This window comes from Micropterus salmoides, unplaced genomic scaffold (assembly GCF_014851395.1).
Source record: "Micropterus salmoides isolate LMB-PRFRI ecotype aquatic unplaced genomic scaffold, ASM1485139v1 Ms_hic_scaffold_1, whole genome shotgun sequence".
Lineage (NCBI taxonomy): Eukaryota > Metazoa > Chordata > Actinopteri > Centrarchiformes > Centrarchidae > Micropterus > Micropterus salmoides.
In genome coordinates this window covers 63793289-63818765 of record NW_024040040.1, presented here as the reverse complement: position 1 = coordinate 63818765, position 25477 = coordinate 63793289, and the positions used below count along the sequence as shown (strand labels likewise).

General features: G+C 41.8%; 1 protein-coding gene and 1 long non-coding RNA gene across 3 annotated transcripts in view; both read right to left on the bottom strand.

Annotated features, from left to right (window-relative positions):
* Positions 1-256: 256 nt before the first annotated feature.
* On the bottom strand, positions 257-4273 carry LOC119899035. Of its 2 annotated transcripts, none has more exons than XR_005443691.1 (5): positions 4204-4273; positions 3903-3987; positions 3415-3472; positions 1849-1991; positions 257-1699 (listed from the first exon to the last, which is right to left on the bottom strand). It is a non-coding gene; the product is annotated as an uncharacterized LOC119899035 (long non-coding RNA). The 2 variants fall into 2 exon arrangements; XR_005443693.1 differs by having other exon boundaries at positions 1849-1988.
* An 8894-nt stretch (positions 4274-13167) lies between these two features.
* Positions 13168-25477, bottom strand: part of LOC119898138 (B-cell receptor CD22-like) — a 509835-nt gene continuing 497525 nt past the window's right edge. The window contains exons 5-11 of the mRNA XM_038712314.1: positions 22925-23148; positions 21281-21311; positions 16074-16334; positions 15774-15858; positions 15291-15348; positions 13705-13847; positions 13168-13552 (exon numbers count right to left, since the gene is read on the bottom strand). Coding sequence (XP_038568242.1) covers positions 13486-13552; positions 13705-13847; positions 15291-15348; positions 15774-15858; positions 16074-16334; positions 21281-21311; positions 22925-23148 — 869 coding nt within the window. The 3' untranslated portion in view covers positions 13168-13485. The remainder of the gene's footprint in view (positions 13553-13704; positions 13848-15290; positions 15349-15773; positions 15859-16073; positions 16335-21280; positions 21312-22924; positions 23149-25477) is intronic.

Here is a 25477-nt window from a genome sequence, read left to right as displayed (position 1 = left end):
TTTAGGAGTCTTTCTTTGAGATGTAGACCTCTAACTGCCTGAATGAAATTTAATTTGTGGGCTTTGCTATAATAAATCCTATTAAGGGAGACTGAAGGAATCAGATGGTGCTCAGCAGACTTTTATCTGCCACATGGAGATTTCCCAATAAAGAACAATGCTGACTCAGAATGAGCATCAGTCCTCAGTCTGTGCAAAGATACATAGAGGGCTAATCTGAGGCAGTCTGGGTTAGACAAATAAAGTGAGAAGCCTGTGTAGGTACAGTCTTTTTTATTGGGAAACTCAGAAACTCAGCCAGGAAACACAAAGTAAACACAAAGTGGGCATTTGGTACTAAAAGGACAGTAACTTTGGGAGATGAGCACTTTGTTTGTCTAACTCAGACGGCTTAAGCCTCATATTCATTTCATATAAACTTGTGAATACATTTTTGCACAGAGGACGGCATATTGTCCCCCTTTTTTACCAAAGGATATCTTAACGTCCAGTTTGGACAAGTGGAATGATAACAGCAGATACAGACGTTTGTCTTGTAGATCTTTAACTAGTTAAACTTTAACATTTGTGCAGAACATTTAGGTCTGAGACAATAGATATGGTCACACACCGATTCTCAGTAATCACTACACACTTCAGCGTTTCAAGCAACAAGGAGACAAACTGGATAAACAACAAACTTCCTTCCTTTGAGCTCTGTTAGCACCATCATATGTACAGATTGTTAAACCACGGTTTAGAGAATTTATATCACCCCAAAAACTATTATTATCAAAGTTGATTTATGCCCCAAAATGGTTGAGTGCCTTTCATTTCAGATGTAACAACAACAAAAAGATGCGATAAACGTTGTTGCTGTTTAATCCGACTGAAACACAAACTCCATGTCAAAGGCTTAAAATGCAAATGAAAAATACAGTTTATATCTATTTACATTTTAAAAAGTGTTACCAAGCAGTCTCTCTTTCTCCAGAAAGAAAAGGTCTTATCTTGTGTCTTACTCACTATTTTACATGCAAGATGAAGCAAACATGAGTTTTCAAAGCAGATAAATACATACAGCAATATAGGCAGCCAATAATGAGCGGACATGACCATGCAATAAAAATACAAGTTCAGAAAATCAGCATATGAATACTGACAATAGATGTGACTTATTCTTATAACATCAACCTGCCAGGGACTCCAGATAAAAATGAGTCTGTATGGCTAAATCTGGCTCATTTACATTTGGGCATTGTCCTTATGTTCACTGATGTGCACTGTCCCTTTAAAAAAACAAACAAAAAACCCAAACATTATGACCAAATGTGATCATATAATAATCAAAATTGTAAAGTCCTGAAAAAATGGTACACGAGCTAAAGTAATGCAGTTTAACACAACAGTCCTGTAATAAATTCTTCACGAAGGTTTAAATGTCCAGTTTTGTTTAAACCATCAGAGAAGTGTCTAATATTTAATCTATCTGTCCTTCATTAATATAATCGATGTATAAATGATTATTGCTGCCTTGATTCTGCATTCTTGGCCCAGTCTGTCCTGAGGAAAAATCAAATGGGGCCACCTGCTAGAAAAGGCATAGAAAGTCCATGCATAAATACAGACCACAGATCCATGTTGTCACCACACTCAGTGTCGTCTACTAACTCTGCTGTACAGGGCAGATACATCCTCCACAGCTGCTTGAGGCCTTGTTCTGTGAAGGAATCAATAATTTAAAAGAAGAACATTTAATAAAAACACTAAAAAAACATAGAACATGTGGGATTAAACACTTTCTATTTTTATTTAACTTTATTTAAATTAAACAGCAACAAAGATTGTCCTGTGTGAAGAGTTGCTCACCCTGCGGCACTGTTGAAGTTGGGGGCCGCGTAAACAACCTCCTCCTCGTTTCTGAGGGGCTGAGCTGGGCTGTAGTTGGAGTAGAGAGCCTCTGCCTGGTTTCTTACGAATCGTATGGTTGCATCCTGAGTTTCATCTGTCTGCTGGTCACAGAGATAGTCACTATTACATTTTCCATGTACTCTTTACAAGACAAACAGAACTCTGAACTGCAGCATGACAGGACCACTCAGTAAAATATCTGCAGGGTATAAGGTGGAGTGTGTTCAGCCTAATTTGCTAAACCAAAGAACTGTGATCCTGAGGCTTGATATCAGTCTGTAGCCGTGTTTCCATCAATGTTATTTATGTGGCATTAGAAAAGGTTGATGAAAAAAAACCCCAGAAAAAACAAAATCCTTAATCTCGCAAAAAACTTTTTACGCTGGCTTGAGGTGTTTTTTGCCTTTGTCGAAAAACTCTTAATGCACTACTTGGGAGATGGAAACACTTTTGCCGAATAAGTTCTGATGTAGCGAACTTGTAACTCACGTCTGATCAGCTGTTTCTGCTGTTGGCATCTTGACCAATATTCCCATAACGTGTGGAGACATGGCTGGTAGCAACTTGCCCTCTTGAAACACAATTCTGAGGACCTCTCTCCAGTTTTCTAAGATCAGTGGCCATTAGTTCCATGCGACTGGTGTATTCACTCCAAAACAGCTGATGAGCCATTTCACATTTCCCTTTTTTTCTTTTTTGCGACATTTCAAGAGTCCGCTTCAAATTTGCATGACATTGGATGGAAACATGCTTCTCTTTGTGTTGCAATACCAGCAGCAGATGATAATAGTATTCACATTTTACTTAATGCCCCATGAACCAGATAGTGTACAAGAAGTTTGTTGTTCAATTTAGGTGAACCATGTGCCAGAAGTATGTCTGGAGAAAGACTTAATTCATTGTGGGTATTTAAAGTAAAAGTTTGTCAGTTTTAAAACAACAGTCTTATGTTTTATATAGTGCTGGGATGAAATTACTGACTTTGTAAGAGACCCGTTTGATTTGTGTAACTTGGATGGCTAAAGCCTCATTTTACCTTCAGATAAACTTTTAAATAATTTTCACACAGATTGAGGACATTGGATTTTGTCCCTCATTACAACACTGAAAGTGCATTAGGAAGGGATTTCTTAATAACGTAGAATGAACAGGAGGAATAATTACTGTTTAAATGTTCATATGGACACCTGGATAACAAACAGACTTGGATGTGGAATGTGGAACCTCTCCTTTAATCTTTCAGGTAAACCAGATGTGAGTCAGATTTTTTCTCCTGTCTAAAAACTATTAAAATAAATGCCGTTCATTTATAAAACGTGACTTAAGATAGAATCTTAAACTTGCACATTATCTTCAGTTTGGCCATGAGGTTATCAGGTGTAACTAGAGAATGATGCTAGTAGGGAGGGTGATAGATAAAGGAGGATGTGGTTAATTTGGTGAATAAAGTAGTCAAAGAAGAAAGTGATGCACCTATGAGATGACCAGCTGACCGGTGACTGAACAGCATGTTTTTGTTTGTACCTCTGCTCTGTTGTGTGGTGTCTCATCAGCCTCAGGTTGTTTTTGCAAGGAGCTCTTTCTGACAGGAGAATAAATAAAAGAAGCAAATTATTAACTAAACACATGACGCATTTCTTCAAACAAACACTAATACAATGCTAAAATGCCCATATGTACATTGAGAGTTATTGGTTGCTCTTGTACAAACTGGCCTCAAATAAATCCCTCCCTAAAGTAGTTTCAATGTAAGTGATAGATACACACAGAAATCATATTCTGTGTGTATCTATCACTGTTAGTCTTTTTTTGTATGGTATTTCCAGCATCACTTACATTGAAACTGCTTTCAGAGGGGATCTCTTGAGGGCCAGTGTTAACATGAGGAACCATTACAGCTAACTTTCAATGTGACTATTGCTTTGAGACTGACTTGACTTGATACCAAAAAATGTGAACGCGTCCTTTAAGATCCATAGTAAATTGAATCACAGAGAAACTGATCTGCTCACCTAATCCATATGAAGACAGAGAGAAGAAGTATGAAGACCAGAACAACAGCACTGACTGATAGAACAACTGGAAATTTCAATGAACCTGGAAAACAACAATCAAGCACAAACACTGGAAAAGTTACAGGAATGTTTGGGTCCAATAGTGAAGATAACTGGACACAAATTATGGTTTAAGTTATTTTGGGATCGGTTTTGTCAAAGTTTAAAAAATAATCCAAACTAAAGTAAGGTGAGCTTCTGTAACCCAAGGTCAGCTCAAAGATGTGTGAGGACCCCTTTAAATGTAGTATAACCTTACCTGCCACAACAATCAGATGTAAGGTGGAGTTATGACGTCCTCTTCTGTTCTGGGCTTCACAGTAATAATTCCCACTGTGTTCAGCTCTGAAGTCAGTGATGGTGAAGTTCTGTCCTGATGCTTTTGGTGAGTCTTCATTCTCCTTGTACCAGGTGTATTTAGCTGCTGGGTTAGCATCACTGCTGCAGGTCAGAGTCACTGAACTGCCCTCCACTATCTCAGCAGAGGGACTCACTGACACAGAGGGAAGCTTTGGAGCATCTGGAGAAGAGATGAACATGAATTACTTAAATATTAGAATATGTAATCAAGGACGATCCATTAAAACTTCTGTGTTTGTTTATTAGACAGATAGGGAAGGGAAGTCACACATCTGGCTAAAACTAAATTCAAGTATCAGGATGGAAATTTATCTTTGTGCAATTTATGTCCCACCAATAAAATCGACATATTGAGGAAATATTTAGCAATCTCCTCACAGAAATCACCCACTTTCAAGTCCAGGGAAATATAGGGTTTCTATGTGGAGACCTGAATGCAAGAACTGGTACTGAACCGGATATTGTTGACCCACAAGGTAATAATCACGTGTTTGGCCAGACCCCTTAGTAAATCTCCAATTATCACTCACAGAAACAACCTTGATAGTTTGACAAACAGTAGTGGTACAGGGGCTGCTACACCTCTGTCGAGCCTCAAGTCTGTACTTTCTTGACTGTAGGATCAGAGGAGACTCTTTAGGGAGATTTACATACTCTTCTGCTCTTGGGTGTAATGTAGTGGACTATGCAATCACTGACATGGACCCCTCCACTTTCAACGCATTTATTGTCAGACAGCAAACAGCACTCTCAGACCACAACCAAATAAATGTGTTTCTGTTTCCATTGCTCCTCTGTAAAAGCTGGGAGCATGTGGGACGACCATGTCAGGTTCTCTGTGACGTTGATTCCCAGGAACTTGATCTATTCACCCGCTCTATTAATAAGAGTAAGACTGAAGGACAGTCAGGAAAGACTAACTGATGGAAGAAAAGAGTGCACTGGGGGTGGAGAGGCTAGTTACCCTTTCCACATGCCCATGAAGAAAAGCCCTCCTTTCATGGACGCCCCAACCAACTACAAGAAAGATACAGAGAAAACAGCCCGGTGGTCCATTGAGAGGCGGGACAAGGTGGATCTCTCTGACAAACTCATGGCCTCCCCTGTCATGAAGCTCTCTGATGGCTTGGTGAAGATAGACCAATGACCAGTTTGCATACTGCCTGAGAAAATAATGTTTCTCGTTTACGATGGATTTGTTTTTGTGGTGCCGAAATTTTTTTCGGTGTTGGCGAATTATAAAAAACCCCACTTAATATTACCAGTATTTTTTCTTTTGTAATACAACTTGACCAGCGGCGGAGAATCCACACAACAGGCGCGTCTCACTCTCTCCTGCAGTGCCGCCGCTCGAGGCGCGTCAAATCTGACATCCAGACTTTTGTCAAACGAGATTAGGCCCATTAAAGTTGAATCTGTCACAGGGCAGCCACAGTCACTCAGACCGTAGACCGTCGGCCTCCCTTCTTGTTTTAACCTGATGGCATGATCTCTGTCATCACGTGCAATTGATTGCATGCATACACACATCAACACAGCGGTCAGTCAGTGCGCGAGTGTGCGTAGAAAAAATGCACAGGAGAACGAGAGAAAGAGAAAAGGCAGAGCTGAGATGGAGAAAAGAGCCCTTAAATGCTGTGAAATTACAGATGGTGTTTAAAGACATTACGTTACGGAAGTTGTGTGTGGCGTTGCTATGACGACAAGCTACGTACTATCTCTGGGTACTATCTGTAACGAAAACGGAGCAGGGCCGAGTAGAGTCGAGTCTATCGATTTGCGCTCTGGTAGAATTTTTCGGTGAAGGCAGCATAGATTAGTCCTAAAAGACGATGCTACTCCGACTCTGTTTGGGCCTGGAAATTCACAATCACAACCTGTAAGTATGCTTTATCGGTTGTGAATTATATTTAAAATAAACACGGCAATGTAACTTCAGACTGTTCAAGTGCGGAGTTGCTGTAAACGTTGGCCAACACAGATAAAGTTATAGCTATAATGCTAATGTTACACCTGATGTGAAAGCTACTGAGCAAACGTTCAAATTGTTTGGCCAATTTTGATGTAAAATTGAGTTGAAATATTGTGATTTTTGTAGTGGTTTATGGTAAGATGTGGAACAATGATGTTGTGTGGTTGTGGACTTGTGAGTAACTTTTACCATCTGCTAGGTTTCGGTCGCAGTCTGAAGACTTTGATTTGGATCACACTACCTTGTTTCTTACGACCCGCCCTTCTCTGCTTCTGATTGGCTAGTAGTCCTTACCTGGGAACTACGCATGTGCAACTCCCAGCAAAGATTTTGTACAAGTAAGATGCATCACTCTGTAGCTCAAGAGCGGAGCGTACAACACACAGGGTGAAAAGAGGAGCTGCAGCAATGTGCAGTATGAGAAAAATATGGTGTTTTTTGAAATGTAAACCTGTTCTGGTACAACCCCTAATTAAGATTTTGAACCTGAAAATGAGCAGAATACCACCTCTTTAATAGACTACATCTTTTCAAAAGAGGAGCTTTACACACAACCTTATCAGAGCAAATGACAATATTAGGATCATAAGCATGTTTTTTTCCTGACACAGTGGAGTAAACTCACACACTGAAGGAGAGCAGAAATCCTCATGTCCTTTTACAGCACAGGAGATGATGTCTCCAGGATAAAACTGATCTTTATAAGAAGATGTCTCCACCCTTTCCATTTTCTGTCCATTCTTGAACCAGATGTAGGAAGAACGATCAGGAAGACGACAGCTGCTGTGACAAAGCAGCTCTGCCTCAGTATAATTCTGGTAGACTGTTGATCTGATCACCTGCACCTGGAGATCTAAATCTGTGGAGAAAAAACAGAAATATTTGAAAAATTATTTTTGTGAAACTGAATCAAACAGACATACACAGAGATTTAAACAACAATAAAACATTGTGACCATCATCCAATCACTTAATCACACAAACATTATTTCTCATCAGGATCACTATTCTGCACATTCACTTGTCATCAGATAGTTTAAATGTGCTGTTACAGTTTGTGTTCATCAGTACCTGTGACAGTCAGAGTTGTACCAGGTAAACTACTCCTCCATTCAAAGGTATGTGCTGTGAATTTGAAGTGATACTCAGCTGAGTCGCTCTCTCTCAGGTCAGTGATTCTCAGAGTGGAGCGTCCTCTCTCTGTTTCAAGGACCTGAACACGACCTGCATACTGGGAGTCTTCACTAAGGTCCTCAGGCTGTGAGGGATTCTGCCACTGAAGACTACGTTCAGGACTGAACCAGAATTTAGATCTGATATCTGTGTCATAACTGTTGTAAGTACAAGAAATGTCCACTGATGAGCCTTTGAAGGCACAGATGCTTCTGTCAGTGTAAGTCACTCTGCTGCAGGTTTGACCACGAATACCTGAAAGATAAAACAGTTTAAGACCATCTTTAAACCAGATCTGGTGAGGAGTCACAATGAGGGTCTCTTTATTTAAAATACATGTAGTGATTCGGCTCCACCAGATGGTGTTATGTTAGTGGAAGATTGTGGAGTAAACTCACACACTGAAGGAGAGGGGAAACCCTCCAGTCCTTTCACAGCACAGGAATAACTGTCTGGAGAACCAAAGTAGCCTGAATAAGAAGAAGATGTTTCTGTCTGAATTTTCTGTCCATTCTTGTACCAGATGTAGGAAGGACGATCAGGCAGACGACAGCTGCTGTGACAAAGCAGCTCTGCCTCAGTAGTAATCATGCCAACGTTTGGTCTGCTAACCTGCACCTGGAGATCTGGATTTGTGAAGAAGGAACAGGAACATTATTTTAGACCATAAATACACATGCGCAATGCAACATATTTATAAATTATTTAAAATCAGATGAATGTTACCTGTGACAGACAAAGTGACTCCAGGTGAACCAGTAAATCTTCCACCTGGTTGGTTTGTTATGAACCTGAACTTGTACTCAGCTGAGTCGCTCTCTCTCAGGTCTGTGATTCTCAGAGTGCAGATGTTGTTAGAACAACTGTTCTGCAAACGACCTGCGTACTCTGAGTCTGTTCTCAGATCCACAGGTACATCTCCATTCATCTGAGTAAACCAGAATGTTTCCTCAACTGTAGTATCACGGCCATTTATTCTGGATGGGTATGTGTAGGTGCAGCTTATTTCCACTGTTGATCCTTTTAAGGCACAGATCTGAGTAGAGGTGTAAGTCACTCCCCAGCCATTCTGAGCCTGTATCACTGTAACACAGAGCACATCAGAAACTACAGTCAGACTCAACAACATCAGGACACAGACTTTCATTTGTAGTGGAGGTGCTTCAGCGTGTGAAGCTACATTTTCCAAAACTACTTTGCATCCAACCAGCAGGAATGTGGGACTTTTACATATAAATGAACATTACATTCAAACCATTTCCAAACAAGTTCACACAATGCTGATTAAGCCTATAACTGCCAAGTAACTCTGTCTGTATTGGCAGTTTACCAGAGTTTTTAAATCCCGATGTCTATGACAACATTACTGCTCTGGTGAATCGATAGTTACGTGTTTTATGTCAACCAGCAATGATCGGTTTGCCAGAACTGAACATAGGAGCGACTGTAGCAACAGCAGCAATTTCGCATGGCAGAGCCTGTATATATATATATATATATACTGTATGTCAGAAGTGTTGAAAGTTCAGCACTGTAGGTTTAAGTCAGTGTGAGAACAATAATCTCAGTGTTCTCAGAATATTTTCCTAACTGTAACTGAATACTAGATTTATTCTGTATCACAAGTTTTTCTTGTAGTTTTACTTCTCTGTTGGGGACTTTGTAAAGTCTGTTTTAATATGTTTTAAATGTTCTAATTACTTCTGGTTTATGCCTTCAATCAATCAATCTAAGTCTTCAAATCATTCACTTTTACATGAGAATATAAAACGCAAAGGAACCAGAGATGAACACGTGACAGCAGGACATCATACAGAGGGTGCAGTGAAGGAACAGCGATGTACTGAAACTGTGTATTTACTGAACAGGATAAAAAAGCGTAACATTAAATATTAGAGGGGTGTGATAGGCTACATGAAAAAAGGAGTCTGCTTTGCTGAGTTGCTTTCCTGTCTGTGGTCGGCTGCTGCAGGTGTGAATGGAAACTGTAGAGAAATGCAGACCACTGAGGTGTGGACAGCTACTGTGGTATGTAGACAAACACTTATTATTGTAACTTAATGAAAGTAATAACAACATTGGCTGATTCCCATGTCTGTTTTAAAGGCGGAATTTAAAGTTATAGCTGCGTTTAAATCAACACAAATATACATAATTCAGTTTGTGAACCTCTCAAACCAACATATCTGAATTTGCAGCATCAGTGAATCTGTGACATATTCAGGAATATCGGAAATACTATAATAGATTTAATTAAACATTCCCCTAATTTATTCCCCTAACTTTATTGTTAGAATCACATGTACAAACTGAGGTCATTCATTTCCAGGCAGCAACACACGCAGCTTGGTCAGTGTTTGTAGGTGGGGAAGTAGGAAAACGTCTGGCTCGTTAGCAGCTAGCCATTAGCTATGGTCACCAGCTAGTCATTTAGTACTAGAGAGGTAGTGTACAGGGTGTTTTTAGAGCCTTTTCACTGAAATCAGCTGCAGCTGCTGGAAACAAGGCTGGTGAGAGCGAAACAAAACAGGAAACTCTCTGTAGAGCTGAGAGGAACTGCAGATTCAGGTGATTATTCTCTGTGGCTTCATTACTACAACCAACATCTTCAACATTATACAATTATTCAAACCATTGTTAATATAAAAATATTCATTAGTGTGACTTTAAGTTTTATTATCTACCTTTCAACTCCTACGGTGAGTCATTTCCTATTAAATGAAAGACATGACACTGACTCTGTTCTCTGATGGACGTCTTGTAAAAACTTGAAGAGAGAAGTTAGTGTCTGGTGTTGCAGGGGTCGCACCACATTGCATAACATCACATATCAAATCTATTTATTTACTAAGAAACCCACCTTCCTCTGATTTTCTGAAGTGTGCTACCACAACATAAAGATGGACAGTACCTTGTACAGAGAGAAGGAAGACAAATCCACTCGCTGCTGCTGTTAAACTCATAGCTGCTCCTCACGTCTGTTAAATCAGCAGGTAGATCAGATACATGAAAAGTCCTGTATGTCAGTTAGTCCCAATGAACATTTGTAATGAAAAAGGGAGGATGCTGTCTTTGAAGACAGTCTGTCTCTGTGCTTGGTACACATGTGTTAAAACAGATACTGAAGTGTTAAAGGCCGCCCTGACTTTCTTCCTCTTCACATCATTAGTATGCAGGAACAGACTGTACATCTCCAAGTTGAAATGAAGACATGATTCTTACTGTTGTTTTGCAAATGATGCATTTTTTACTTTACACAACAACCCAGGTCTCAGTTTGTACATCCTCAGCTCCTCACCTTGCCTCCCGTCATCATTTCAATCTTTTCATTGCATCTTAGTCCCCCCCACCTTAGAAGCATGGAGAGACGCGAGAAAAGTCAAATCTTTTCCCCCACCAGCTTTCTGACAACTCTTGACTCACTGGATTGTTCTCACTGCCTCTATTTATTACTTTAGTTAAGGTTTGGTTTAGGGTGGAGTAAGGGTTAATATTAGCCAATCAGAGACACCGTAGCGGGAGAGTGGGGGCAGGCCTTGACACAGAGCTGGTGGAAGTTGTTGCAAGGAAAACATGCAAGGAGAGAAGAACAGAGGAAATACGTCTTTAGAGAAGCAGCTGATCATCAGCTCTACCAGCTGTAGTAGAGACTTTGTCATACATTGAAGGCCCTACATACCCACACAGGTGTGCAGGATCTTTGAACTACCCCACAAGTTAGAAGAATATGGATGGAAAATATTGTTTCTATTGGATGAAAAAGAACAAAAGTCCATTGCATACACAGAGAATATGTTCCCAATACTCAGTGTTTGTGATGAAAACATGCAGCTCTAAATCAGTTTGCATTGATGCCTGTAGAGTTTGGAGACTGTATTAAGAGATCTCACAGGTCAAACAGAAAAGCTGACGAGTCACCACATGAACAGGAAGTGATTGTTTGTTCTCACAGCAGCAGTGAATGCTGTTGGTTTGTCTCTGAAAGTATTAATAGTCTTTTTAGGAACTATCTAAGAATCAAACCTCAATTTTTCACACTGTCCTGTGAGTGGCATTAACTGTGCAATGTTTAAAAACTGGAGTTTCCGTCCAGGTTGTGCTTAAAATACTGACAACTGATTTGACATTTATGGATTTTTTTTCATACATTCATTTTTTTTATTGTTGTTTTAGTTGTTTGAAGAGGAAATACGGTTAACCTTCAGGCCTTGTCCCCACATAAGAACTACATGTTCACAAAAAGGTGGTCACATCCATAAACACTAAACCAGACCATACAATAGCATTATTATTCTAATGATCTCATACAAAGTATTGTAACTCAGAATGGTTTGGCCTCAAACAGACAGTGTGATAATGACACATCAAAGTCATTGTGAATGTTTTGTGACGTTACAAAGAATAAACAAGTCACTCAACAACCTGGATTGATCTTATGTAAAATCATGTGACAAAAACTTAATACTGATTTAACACTTAAGAAATGCAGTCAAACGCATCATGTCAACTTTTCTTTGTCATTTGTAATGTCATTTTCAGCAGCACCCTGTCCAGAGACATGAGACATAAGAAGACAGGTTAAGTTTAGCAGGTCACCTCCATTAACATGGCCTAAATTCCCTCACAGACACAAACAGCTTGAGAGATGTTACAGGCAGTTGATACCTGTCTGGGCATCTGGCTACTGCTACTGATCACCTCAGCACTTTCTGAAGGAGTATAATTATTTATGTTTGTGCTAATACAACTATTGGCAATTTAGGAGTCTTTCTTTGAGATGTAGACCTCTAACTGCCTGAATGAAATTTAATTTGTGGGCTTTGCTATAATAAATCCTATTAAGGGAGACTGAAGGAATCAGATGGTGCTCAGCAGACTTTTATCTGCCACATGGAGATTTCCCAATAAAGAACAATGCTGACTCAGAATGAGCATCAGTCCTCAGTCTGTGCAAAGATACATAGAGGGCTAATCTGAGGCAGTCTGGGTTAGACAAATAAAGTGAGAAGCCTGTGTAGGTACAGTCTTTTTATTGGGAAACTCAGAAACTCAGCCAGGAAACACAAAATAAACACAAAGTGGGCATGTGGTACTAAAAGGACAGTAACTTGGGAGATGAGCACTTTGTTTGTCTAACTCAGACGGCTTAAGCCTCATATTCATTTCATATAAACTTGTGAACCAAAATGGTTGAGTGCCTTTCATTTCAGATGTAACAACAACAAAAAGATGCGATAAACGTTGTTGCTGTTTAATCCGACTGAAACACAAACTCCATGTCAAAGGCTTAAAATGCAAATGAAAAATACAGTTTATATCTATTTACATTTTAAAAAGTGTTACCAAGCAGTCTCTCATCAGGGCAGACAAGGAGTGCAAGAAAGAAAAGGTCTTATCTTGTGTCTTACTCACTATTTTACATGCAAGATGAAGCAAACATGAGTTTTCAAAGCAGATAAATACATACAGCAATATAGGCAGCCAATAATGAGCGGACATGACCATGCAATAAAAATACAAGTTCAGAAAATTAGCATATGAATACTGACAATAGATGTGACTTATTCTTATAACATCAACCTGCCAGGGACTCCAGATAAAAATGAGTCTGTATGGCTAAATCTGGCTCATTTACATTTGGGCATTGTCCTTATGTTCACTGATGTGCACTGTCCCTTTAAAAAAAAAAAAAAAACAAACATTATGACAAATGTGATCATATAATAATCAAAATTGTAAAGTCCTGAAAAAATGGTAGACGGAGCTAAAGTAATGCAGTTTAACACAACAGTCCTGTAATAAATTCTTCACAAAGGTTTAAATGTCCAGTTTTGTTTAAACCATCAGAGAAGTGTCTAATATTTAATCTATCTGTCCTTCATTAATATAATCGATGTATAAATGATTATTGCTGCCTTGATTCTGCATTCTTGGCCCAGTCTGTCCTGAGGAAAAATCAAATGGGGCCACCTGCTAAGAAAAGGCATAGAAAGTCCATGCATAAATACAGACCACAGATCCATGTTGTCACCACACTCAGTGTCGTCTACTAACTCTGCTGTACAGGGCAGATACATCCTCCACAGCTGCTTGAGGCCTTGTTCTGTGAAGGAATCAATAATTTAAAAGAAGAACATTTAATAAAAACACTAAAAAAACATAGAACATGTGGGATTAAACACTTTCAATTTTACTTTATTTAAATTATTTAAATTAAACAGCAACAAAGATTGTCCTGTGTGAAGAGCTGCTCACCCTGCGGCACTGTTGAAGTTGGGGGCCGCGTAAACAACCTCCTCCTCGTTTCTGAGGGGCTGAGCTGGGCTGTTGTTGGAGTAGAGAGCCTCTGCCTGGTTTCTTACGAATCGTATGGTTGCATCCTGAGTTTCATCTGTCTGCTGGTCACAGAGATAGTCACTATTACATTTTCCATGTACTCTTTACAAGACAAACAGAACTCTGAACTGCAGCATGACAGGACCACTCAGTAAAATATCTGCAGGGTATAAGGTGGAGTGTGTTCAGCCTAATTTGCTAAACCAAAGAACTGTGATCCTGAGGCTTGATATCAGTCTGTATCCGTGTTTCCATCAATGTTATTTATGCGCATTTTGAAGTGTGGCATTAGAAAAGGTTGATGAAAACGGCAAAATTAAAAACACAAAATCCTTAATCTCGCAAAAAACTTTTTACGCTGGCTTGAGGTGTTTTTTGCCTTTGTCGAAAAACTCTTAATGCACTACTTGGGAGATGGAAACACTTTTGCCGAATAAGTTCTGATGTAGCGAACTTGTAACTCACGTCTGATCAGCTGTTTCCGCTGTTGGCATCTTGACCAATATTCCCATAACGTGTGGAGACATGGCTGGTAGCAACTTGCCCGCTTGAAACACAATTCTGAGGACCTCTCTCCAGTTTTCTAAGATCAGTGGCCATTAGTTCCATGCGACTGGTGTATTCACTCCAAAACAGCTGATGAGCCATTTCACATTTCCCTTTTTTTCTTTTTTGCGACATTTCAAGAGTCCGCTTCAACTTTGCATGACAATTGGATGGAAACATGCTTCTCTTTGTGTTGCAATACCAGCAGCAGATGATAATAGTATTCACATTTTACTTAATGCCCCATGAACCAGATAGTGTACAAGAAGTTTGTTGTTCAATTTAGGTGAACCATGTGCCAGAAGTATGTCTGGAGAAAGACTGCTTAATTCATTGTGGGTATTTAAAGTAAAAGTTTGTCAGTTTTAAAACAACAGTCAGTCATGTTTTATATAGTGCTGGGATGAAATCACTGACTTTGTAAGAGACCCGTTTGATTTGTGTAACTTGGATGGCTAAAGCCTCATTTTACCTTCAGATAAACTTTTAAATAATTTTCACACAGATTGAGGACATTGGATTTTGTCCCTCATTACAACACTGAAAGTGCATTAGGAAGGGATTTCTTAATAACGTAGAATGAACAGGAGGAATAATTACTGTTTAAATGTTCATATGGACACCTGGATAACAAACAGACTTGGATGTGGAATGTGGAACCTCTCCTTTAATCTTTCAGGTAAACCAGGTGTGAGTCAGATTTTTTCTCCTGTCTAAAAACTATTAAAATAAATGCCGTTCATTTATAAAACGTGACTTAAGATAGAATCTTAAACTTGCACATTATCTTCAGTTTGGCCATGAGGTTATCAGGTGTAACTAGAGAAGGATGCTAGTAGGAGGGTGATAGATAAAGGAGGATGTGGTTAATTTGGTGGATAAAGTAGTCAAAGAAGAAAGTGATGCACCAATGAGATGACCAGCTGACCGGTGACTGAACAGCATGTTTTTGTTTGTACCTCTGCTCTGTTGTGTGGTGTCTCATCAGCCTCAGGTTGTTTTTGCAAGGAGCTCTTTCTGACAGGAGAATAAATAAAAGAAGCAAATTATTAACTAAACACATGACGCATTTCTTCAAACAAACACTAATACAATGCTAAAAAGCCCATATGTACATTGAGAGTTATTGGTTGCTCTTGTACAAACTGGCCTCAAATAAATCCCTCCCTAAAGTAGTTTCAATGTAAGTGATACACACAGAAATCATATTCTTGTGTATCTATCACTGTTAGTCTTTTTTTGTATGGTATTTCCAGCATCACTTACATTGAAACTGCTTTCAGAGGGGATCTCTTGAGGGCCAGTGTTAACATGAGGAACCATTACAGCTAACTTTCAATGTGACTATTGCTTTGAGACTGACTTGACTTGATACCAAAAAATGTGAACGCGTCCTTTAAGATCCATAGTAAATTGAATCACAGAGAAACTGATCTGCTCACCTAATCCATATGAAGACAGAGAGAAGAAGTATGAAGACCAGAACAACAGCACTGACTGATAGAACAACTGGAAATTTCAATGAACCTGGAAAACAACAATCAAGCACAAACACTGGAAAAGTTAGAGGAATGTTTGGGTCCAATAGTGAAGATAACTGGACACAAATTACGGTTTAAGTTATTTTGGGATCGGTTTTGTCAAAATTAAAAAATAATCTGAACTAAAGTAAGGTGAGCTTCTGTAACCCAAGGTCAGCTCAAAGATGTATGAGGACCCCTTTAAATGTAGTATAACCTTACCTGCCACAACAATCAGATGTAAGGTGGAGTTATGACGTCCTCTTCTGTTCTGGGCTTCACAGTAATAATTCCCACTGTGTTCAGCTCTGAAGTCAGTGATGGTGAAGTTCTGTCCTGATGCTTTTGGTGAGTCTTCATTCTCCTTGTACCAGGTGTATTTAGCTGCTGGGTTAGCATCACTGCTGCAGGTCAGAGTCACTGAACTGCCCTCCACTATCTCAGCAGAGGGACTCACTGACACAGAGGGAAGCTTTGGAGCATCTGGAGAAGAGATGAACATGAATTAGTTTCCGGTCAAACAAGGTTGTTGTTTTGAGTGCCTCCTACTGGGAGGGGCACCAAAGAGAAACATTAACACATAAACAGTATATGTCATAATTTATTTGGTTCCTTATCTACTAATGCTCCACTTGATAATCTGCAACATGGGAGAAACTGTGTAGTGACCAACTAACATTTAGTGAAAATACAATATTAACATATATAGAACATTTACTACGTCAGGATGGACAAGAGAGGCATTTGCATGGTGAATTTCTCCCCCACTAAAGCTGTAAGCTTTGTAAAAAGGAAAATATCAACAGATTAACTAGAACAGAAAACGTGTCTATTTTTCACATGACACATCTCTAAATTAAAAATACAGTATATCATAAAAAGCATCGACAAATGATGTCATGATTTGGCTACGCCTCCTCCCCCTCCCTTGTGTCTTCTCAGTTTTTTCCCTCCCTGCTGTTTCTGTCAGTCTTGTCTGTCTAGTCCTGTCAGTGTGTGTGTGGGCGCACCTGTGGCTCATCTACTATCAACTCCTACAGTTAAATACTCCAGCTCAGCTCCCACTCTTCGCCAGTTTGTCAGTTTACCTCCGGTGTTACTCCCGTCGCTGCTTGCCTGCCCGTCCATTGAGTTACCTGCCCTTTTCCCTCGCCACCCGCTTCTGAATCAGCGGACACAATCGATTTGGTGGACACAACGGCAGATGCCCCGAGGAGTCAGTTAGCTCTCGCCAGCCAAGGAATCCTCCTGGGGGAACACGACCAATCCATCCGGACTCTCATGAACGCACAAAAAGGTATTCACGAACAGATTGCTCGCCTTTCCGATCAAGTAACTGCACTGTTGCAATTAGTCTCCTCTACTCAGCCATCTCCCCTAAGACCTGTTCCTCAACCGAATCCTACGCCCCCGACCCTGAGGCCGTGGTTTCCTGCTTCAGTGTGCCATTGTGTTCACCCAACGGCCGCAGACCTTCGCTTCTGATCCTACTAAGGTACTCTATATCCTGGGCCTGTTAAGAGGGAGAACACTAGCCTGGACAGAAGCAGTAAACGTCAATATTCCGATTACAACCCTGTCTTTGCACCAATTCGAGGCAATGCTCTGAGAGGTTTTTGATCATCCCGATCACTGTGGTGACTTAGAGCTCAGAACCCTGTCCGCCGACGCGGGCTGGAATGATGCAGTGCTACTGGGTGCATTCAGGAAGGGATTAAATGAAGAGATTAAGGATGAATTAGCGTCACGAGATGACCCTTCCAGTTTGGGATAAGGGGTGGTGATGGCACAATGGATAAGATGCCTGCCTTTGGTGTGAGAGACCCGGGTTCAATCCCTCACTGCGATCATCCACCAATGTGTCTGCGTGAGCGGCGGCGGAGGGAGCATGCTGACCGGCCCGCCTCTGATCCTCGGCCACGTCGCCGACTCACCTACGCAGCCCCCATGATCCCTGCCACTACCTCTGGGCCGCAGCCAACTTCCATTTCCCTACCTGAGCCCATGTAGTTGACACCGGAGGAACACTCTCGAAGACACAATCAGGGTGCCTCTATTGTGGCAGCAAGGGTCACTTTGTTTCCTCATGCCTGGTTCGGCCAACAGGCCCGGCTCTTCAGTAGGCGTGGGCGTACTGAGGGGCCAGCACCTTAGCCCCACTAACAATCCCCCTCGTCTGCTAATCCCTGCAACTTTGTGCACGCCTTTGATTTCTCTGCCACTCCAAGCCCTCACTGACTCCAGTGCAGAGGGAAATTTTATTAATCGGAGTCTGGCCATTCAGTCTAGTTTCCCTCTGGAACCACTTCCTGAGCCCTGTACTGCCCAGGCACTAGATGGCCACATCCAACACAGCCCATATTGTTGAGTCTACGAAACCCCTTAGACTAGTGTTATCTGGAAATCACCATGAAGAAAATCTCATTTAAAGTCATCTCTGCCCCACAGACCCCTATCATTTTAGGGTTTCCCTGGCTCAAACTACGCAATCCTCATATTGACTGGGCCACCGGCAAGACTCTGGGCTGGAGTTCTCACTGCTTATCCTCCTGTCTGCAATCTGCATTACCCCCAGCAGAGGGTGCTACTCCCCCACTAGAGTCCCCTGACTTATCTAAAGTCCCCTCTGAATATCATGACCTGAGAAGAGTGTTCAGCAAGGATCTAGCGCTGTCTCTCCCACCTCAAAGATCTTATGACTGTGAGATCAAACTGCAAAAAAAGATAAATCCCTTCGTCCCTGTATTGATTACCGTGGCCTGAACAACATAACTGTTGTACATAAACAACATAACAAATATCCTTTGCCACTGATCAACTCAGCATTCGAACCCCTGCAGCAAGCCACAGTCTTCTCCAAACTGGATCTTCGCGACGCCTACCACCTGGTGCATATTAAGGAGGGGGACGAATGGAAGACTGCTTTCAACATCCCACTCGGCCACTTTGAGTGCCAGGTAATGCCTTTTGGTTTGACTAATGCGCCTGCAGTATTCCAAAACCTGGTGAACGATGTACTTTGTGACTTCCTGAATCGTTTTGTTTTTGTATACTTGGATGATATATTGATTTTTTTCCAGACATCCCATTTAAGCACGTTTCCCACGTCTGCCAGGTTCTTCAGCGGCTGCTGGAGAACCGGTTTTATGTCAAGGCAGAGAAGTGTGAATTTCACTCCAATTCCATGAGATTTTCGGGCTATATCATTGGGCGAGGACAGATACAGGCAGACCCAGTCAAGATCTATGTAGTGGTAGAGTTGCCGGTTCCGGTTTCCTGTAAACAGCTACAACAATTTTTGGGATTCGCTAACTTCTACTACAGGTTTATCAGGGATTACAGTAAGGTCGCCGCCCCTTTAACCAAACTAACCTCCACCAAATCACCTTTCTCCTGGCAGCCTGAGGCCCAGGTTACCTTTGTCAGTTTAAAGTCCCTGTTCACGTCTTCTCCCATCCTAGTGCATCCAGATCCCACCAAGCAGTTTATTGTCGAGGTAGACGCATCAGACAGTGGGGTGGGGGCCGTGTTGTCCCAGCGTTGTGCCTTCTTCTCACGTCGACTAACACCCGCGGAGAGGAATTATGATGTGGGGAATCGAGAATTGGGCTTTGTTTTTTGGTCGCTTCAACATGTCTCTAACCTACAGGCCAGGCTCTAGGAACACTAAACCAGCCCAGACACCTCCCTCCCAGCTGCGTGGTGGCAGCCATTTCCTGGGAGGTTCAGTCAGTCATTAGGGAGGCTCAGAGGGCCCACCCAGATCCAGGTAACGGTCCTGCCAACCCTTTATTTGTGCCTGATCCTGTCCATTCACTGGTCCTGCAGTGGGTCCACAGCTCACGCTTTTCCTGCCACCCTGGGTATCGGAGGACCTTATCCCTGCTCAAGAGAAGTTTCTGATGGCCAACTATGGAGGCAGACACACGGGAGTTTGTGTCAGCCTGCACAGTCTGCGCCCGGGGGAAGTCGTCCACATCGCCCCCCCCCCCCCCCTTTTTTGAGCTCCGTCCACTATCTGTACCTGGTCGTCCATGGTCTCACCGGCCTACCTCCGTCCCAAGGTAATGACACCATACTCACCATAGTTGACCGCTTTTCCAAGTCTGTCCACTTTGTTGCACGTGAGACCACTGATCTCCTTGTCCAGCATGTGATCCACCTTCATGGAATTCCCAAAGACACAGTGTCGGACAGAGGCCCACAGTTTGTTTCTAAGGTATGGAGCAAGTTTTGTCAGTCTCTCATCTGGTTTCCATCCTCAGACTAATGGACAAGCTGAGAGGGCCAACCAAGACCTGGAGGCAGCCCTCCGATGTATCGCTGCCCAGAATGCCGATTGTTGGAGTTCCCACCTGGCTTGGGTCAAGTACGCCCACAACTCCCTTGTCAGTGCGGCTATGGGTCTGTCTCCATTCGAGGCCTCTCGGGGCTACTAATCTCCGCTGTTCCCAGCTCAGGAGAGTGACTCAGTGCCGTCGGTCCAACACCACTTCCGCCGCTGTCGCAGGTTCTGGAGGGACACCTGGGCCGCTCTCCTCAAGTCTACGGAGAACAACCGCCGCCTGACAGACCGACATAGGGTCCCGGCCCCTGAATATAAGCAAGGTCAGAAGGTCTGGTTGTCTACCAAGAATATTCCCCTCAGCTCAGAGTCCAGAAAACTGTCACCTCGGTTCATTGGTCCCTATTCTATTGAAAGAATTGTTAATCCCTCAGCTGTCAGACTCCAATTGCCTTGTGTCGATGAGGATTCACCCCACCTTCCACGTGTCCCAGTTGAAACCGGTGGTGACCAGTCCCTCCCTGCTGTTTCTGTCAGTCTTGTATGTCTAGTCCTGTCAGTGTGTTTGTGTGGGCGTGTCTGGCCCTGACTCATCACCAACTGCAGCGTTCTGCACATGTGGTTCATCTACCATCAACTACTGCAGTTAAATACTGAGTGGGTATCTTTGTCCTGGTTTGTCTCTGGAAGAAACCCACAGTGCATCTGGAAAGTATTCACAGCGCTTCACTATATTGCCTTCTTCCAAAATGGATGAAAGTCATTATTTTGCTCAAAATTGTACAAACAATACCCTTTAATAACAATGTGAAAGATGTGGGGTTTTATTTTTCAATCTTTACAAAGTTATTTAAAATGAAAAACAAAAAAAGCACATCCAGTCTGTGGAAATACTGCATTCCCCCCCCTCAGATTAGTGTCAGCTGAACATTGGATTACATTTTGCTCTATCAAGGTATCTCTTCAAGGAGGAACAGGAGGAATGATTAGTGACAAAAACTATTTATATATTTGAAAATGTCTGAAATGATCCCATAAACCCCTTGTGATGCTACTTTAGTTTCTACAAACCTAACCCGATCAGACCTTCTCATCCACTATCTATAATTCAACACATTGTGCTTTGCTGATGTTTTGTACTTACACTGGACATCTATGGATACAGATGTGGAGTTGATCTGGCCCAACTCATTCTCAGACCTGCAGTAGTATATACCTCTGTCCTCTAAGCTGATAGAGGTGAAATGATAAATGTCCTCTGGTCCCTGAATCAGTGTTTGGTTCTCCTTGTACCAGGTGTATTTAGCTGCTGGGTTAGCATCACTGCTGCAGGTCAGAGTCACTGAACTGCCCTCCACTATCTCAGCAGAGGGACTCACTGACACAGAGGGAAGCTTTGGAGCATCTGGAGACAAAAGAGAAAACTTATGAATCTTTGTTCACAGGTCTGTTATAGGCATGGGGTCCCACAACCTCGGAGGAGCAATGTAGTAATAATTCAGTGATAATTTTGATTCATTATTTTGATTTCCCAGTTGTTACTTTGTTATCCGCCTGGTTTAGTAATCCTGCTTCATGAGTAAGGCTGTAGTTGCCTCTACAAAGCTAGCTAGCAGGTCACTAACAGACTTGTACATGAAACTTGGCCACAGGTTTTCTCTTCACGACCCTTTTCTATGAAGAAACTTGGGGGCTTCTTACATGAATAAAAAATAAAAACTGACCTCAAAACTTCTCACATTGTGGGCAAAACATTATTTCTTCAGTTTGTTGCTGGAACCTCACATTTTGGCAAGTACCATTACAATTCACACGGCGTTACTTAGAGGGGAGCTGCATGCAATGTCCATGTGGTTGGTACTGCAGTCTCTATTTATTACTCACTGTTACATTTAGAGCTAAACTGAGGCTTATTGTTTCTCTCTGCTCGCCTGCTTTTCACCGGTCTTGTACCGAGCTGTGCGGGCGCGCGTGCCTCACAACTAACTGTACATGCACGTTGCGGTACTGTTTAAAAGCGATATAATATTCTTTCTGAGGTTCATCAGCGGTGATAAATGATCCAAACGTCCCGCGAGGTGCGGACAGCTCGGCACAACACCGGTGAAGCTTGAGGCTCCGTCTCTTCAGCAGGTGTTCCTCTGCCACTACACCTACACACACATACACATTACGCCCACACATGCGCGCTGACACCCCGACCTTAAGGGTTAGGGTTACAATTTTGGATTTATTCATGCACTTTAGAAACATTTATTAAAAGCTTCTTTCTTTTCACATGTTTATTTACAGCACTATATGTTGAAGTGTATATTGTAACAGGCAGCATGTTAACTTATTGGGAGAAAACTGGGAGTTCTGTTTGAGCACCCCCATATCACCAAAATGACACGATCCTTGTTTCATAACGCTGTTGCAAGCTTTGACTGTGAGATTGACAGCCGAATCAGGCTCCTCCCATTGAAGCATCAAAAAGCTTCAACTAGGGTCAGCCCTAGTCCATTGCTCTGAATATATGTAATTAGGCATCTGACAGACAGCCAATCGTTACAGAGATCTGAAACCCAACTTCAACTCAACAGAGGATGAGAAGTACAGATGAGTAGATGTTTCTGAGACTTGTTCCAACTCCACCTGCTGTTTATGTGTTCCTCCTGCTAATAATGGGTTCAGCCTCTACCCCTACCAAAGATTTAGTAAAATCCTTTTCATGCAAAAACTGAGCTGTTTGTAGTTTTAAATAAGCTGTTTCACTCACATTTCACATTAATGATGTATTAGTTGTCTTCCTCCCCAGCTGGTTCTCAGCTGCACAGTAATACTCTCCAGAGTCAGAGGACTGGATGGAGCTGAAGACAAGCTGTGGTTCTTCACTGAGCAGAGTTTGGTTCTCCTTGTACCAGGTGTATTTAGCTGCTGGGTTAGCATCACTGCTGCAGGTCAGAGTCACTGAACTGCCCTCCACTATCTCAGCAGAGGGACTCACTGACACAGAGGGAAGCTTTGGAGAATCTGCAGAAGATATGAAAATGAATTACTTGAAGATTAGAATATGTAATCAAGGACGATTCATTCATTCTGTGTTTGTTTATTAGACAGATAGGGAAGGGAAGTCACACATCTGGCTAAAACTAAATTCAAGTATCAGCATGGAAATTTATCTTTGTGCAATTTATGTCCCACCAATAAAATCGACATATTGAGGAAATATTTAGCAATCGCCTCACAGAAATCACCCACTTTCAAGTCCAGGGAAATATAGGGTTTCTATGTGGAGACCTGAATGCAAGAACTGGTACTGAACCGGATATTATTGACCCACAAGGTAATAATCACGTGTTTGGCCAGACCCCTTAGTAAATCTCCAATTATCACTCACAGAAACAACCTTGATAGTGTGACAAACAGTAGTGGTACAGGGGCTGCTACACCTCTGTCGAGCCTCAAGTCTGTACTTTCTTGACTGTAGGATCAGAGGAGACTCTTTAGGGAGATTTACATACTCTTCTGCTCTTGGGTGTAATGTAGTGGACTATGCAATCACTGACTTGGACCCCTCCACTTTCAACGCATTCACTGTCAGACAGCAAACAGCACTCTCAGACCACAACCAAATAAATGTGTTTCTGTTTCTATTGCTCCTCTGTAAAAGCTGATAAGAATTGGCACGGGAATTTGGCCTTCTTAAGCTCCAGCCTTTTTCACCAGCATGGAGATGTGGGACGACCATGTCAGGTTCTCTGTGACGTTGATTCCCAGGAACTTGATCTATTCACCCGCTCGATTAATAAGAATAAGACTGAAGGACAGTCAGGAAAGACTAACTGATGGCAGAAAAGAGTGCACTGGGGGTGGAGAGGCTAGTTACCCTTTCCACATGCCCATGAAGAAAAGCCCTCCTTTCATGGACGCCCCAACCAACTACAAGAAAGATACAGAGAAAACATTGAGAGGCGGGACAAGGTGGATCTCTCTGACAAACTCATGGCCTCCCCTGTCATGAAGCTCTCTGATGGCTTCGTGAAGATAGACCAATGACCAGTTTGCATACTGCCTGAGAAAATAATGTTTCTCATTTACTGATAGAGTTGTTTTTCTGGTGCTGAAATTTTTTTTCGGTGTTGGCGAATTATAAAAAACCCCACTTAATATTACCAGTTTTTTTTTTTTTGTAATACAACTTGACCAGCGGCGATAGCAAGCTTTTTTAATAGCAGGAGAATCCACACAACAGGTGCGTCTCACTCTCTCCTGCAGTGCCGCTGCTTGAGGCGCGTCAAATCTGACATCCAGACTTTTGTCAAACGAGATTAGGCCCATTAAAGTTGAATCTGTCACAGGGCAGCCACAGTCACTCAGACCGTAGACCGTCGGCCTCCCTTCTTGTTTTAACCTGATGGCATGATCTCTGTCATCACGTGCAATTGATTGCATGCATACACACATCAACACAGCGGTCAGTCAGTGCGCGAGTGTGCGTAGAAAAAATGCACAGGAGAACGAGAGAAAGAGAAAAGGCAGAGAAAATGAAAATGAGCAGAATACCACCTCTTTAATAGACTACATCTTTTCAAAAGAGGAGCTTTACACACAACCTTATCAGAGCGAATGACAATATTAGGATTTCTTACTACTAAGATGTCTGTCGAGTCTGTGAGGAATAAATCTTCAGAAACTTTACTCCATTATAAAGTTTTACAATGAAAAATTTATTATTACGGTATAGAATACTCTAATATGGTTATGTCTGAAATTATAATAGTATTGTGCATAAGCATGTTTTTTTCCTGACACAGTGGAGTAAACTCACACACTGAAGGAGAGCAGAAATCCTCATGTCCTTTTACAGCACAGGAGATGATGTCTCCAGGATAAAACTGATCTTTATAAGAAGATGTCTCCACCCTTTCCATTTTCTGTCCATTCTTGAACCAGACGTAGGAAGAACGATCAGGAAGACGACAGCTGCTGTGACAAAGCAGCTCTGCCTCAGTATAATTCTGGTAGACTGTTGATCTGATCACCTGCACCTGGAGATCTAAATCTGTGGAGAAAACACAGAAATATTTGAAAAATTATTTTTGTGAAACTGAATCAAACAGACATACACAGAGATTTAAACAACAATAAAATTGTGACCATCATCCAATCACTTAATCACACAAACGTTATTTCCCATTAGGATCACTATTCTGCATGTTCACTTGTCATCAGATAGTTTAAATGTGCTGTTACAGTTTGTGTTCATCAGTACCTGTGACAGTCAGAGTTGTACCAGGTAAACTACTCCTCCATTCAAAGGTATATGCTGTGAATTTGAAGTGATACTCAGCTGAGTCGC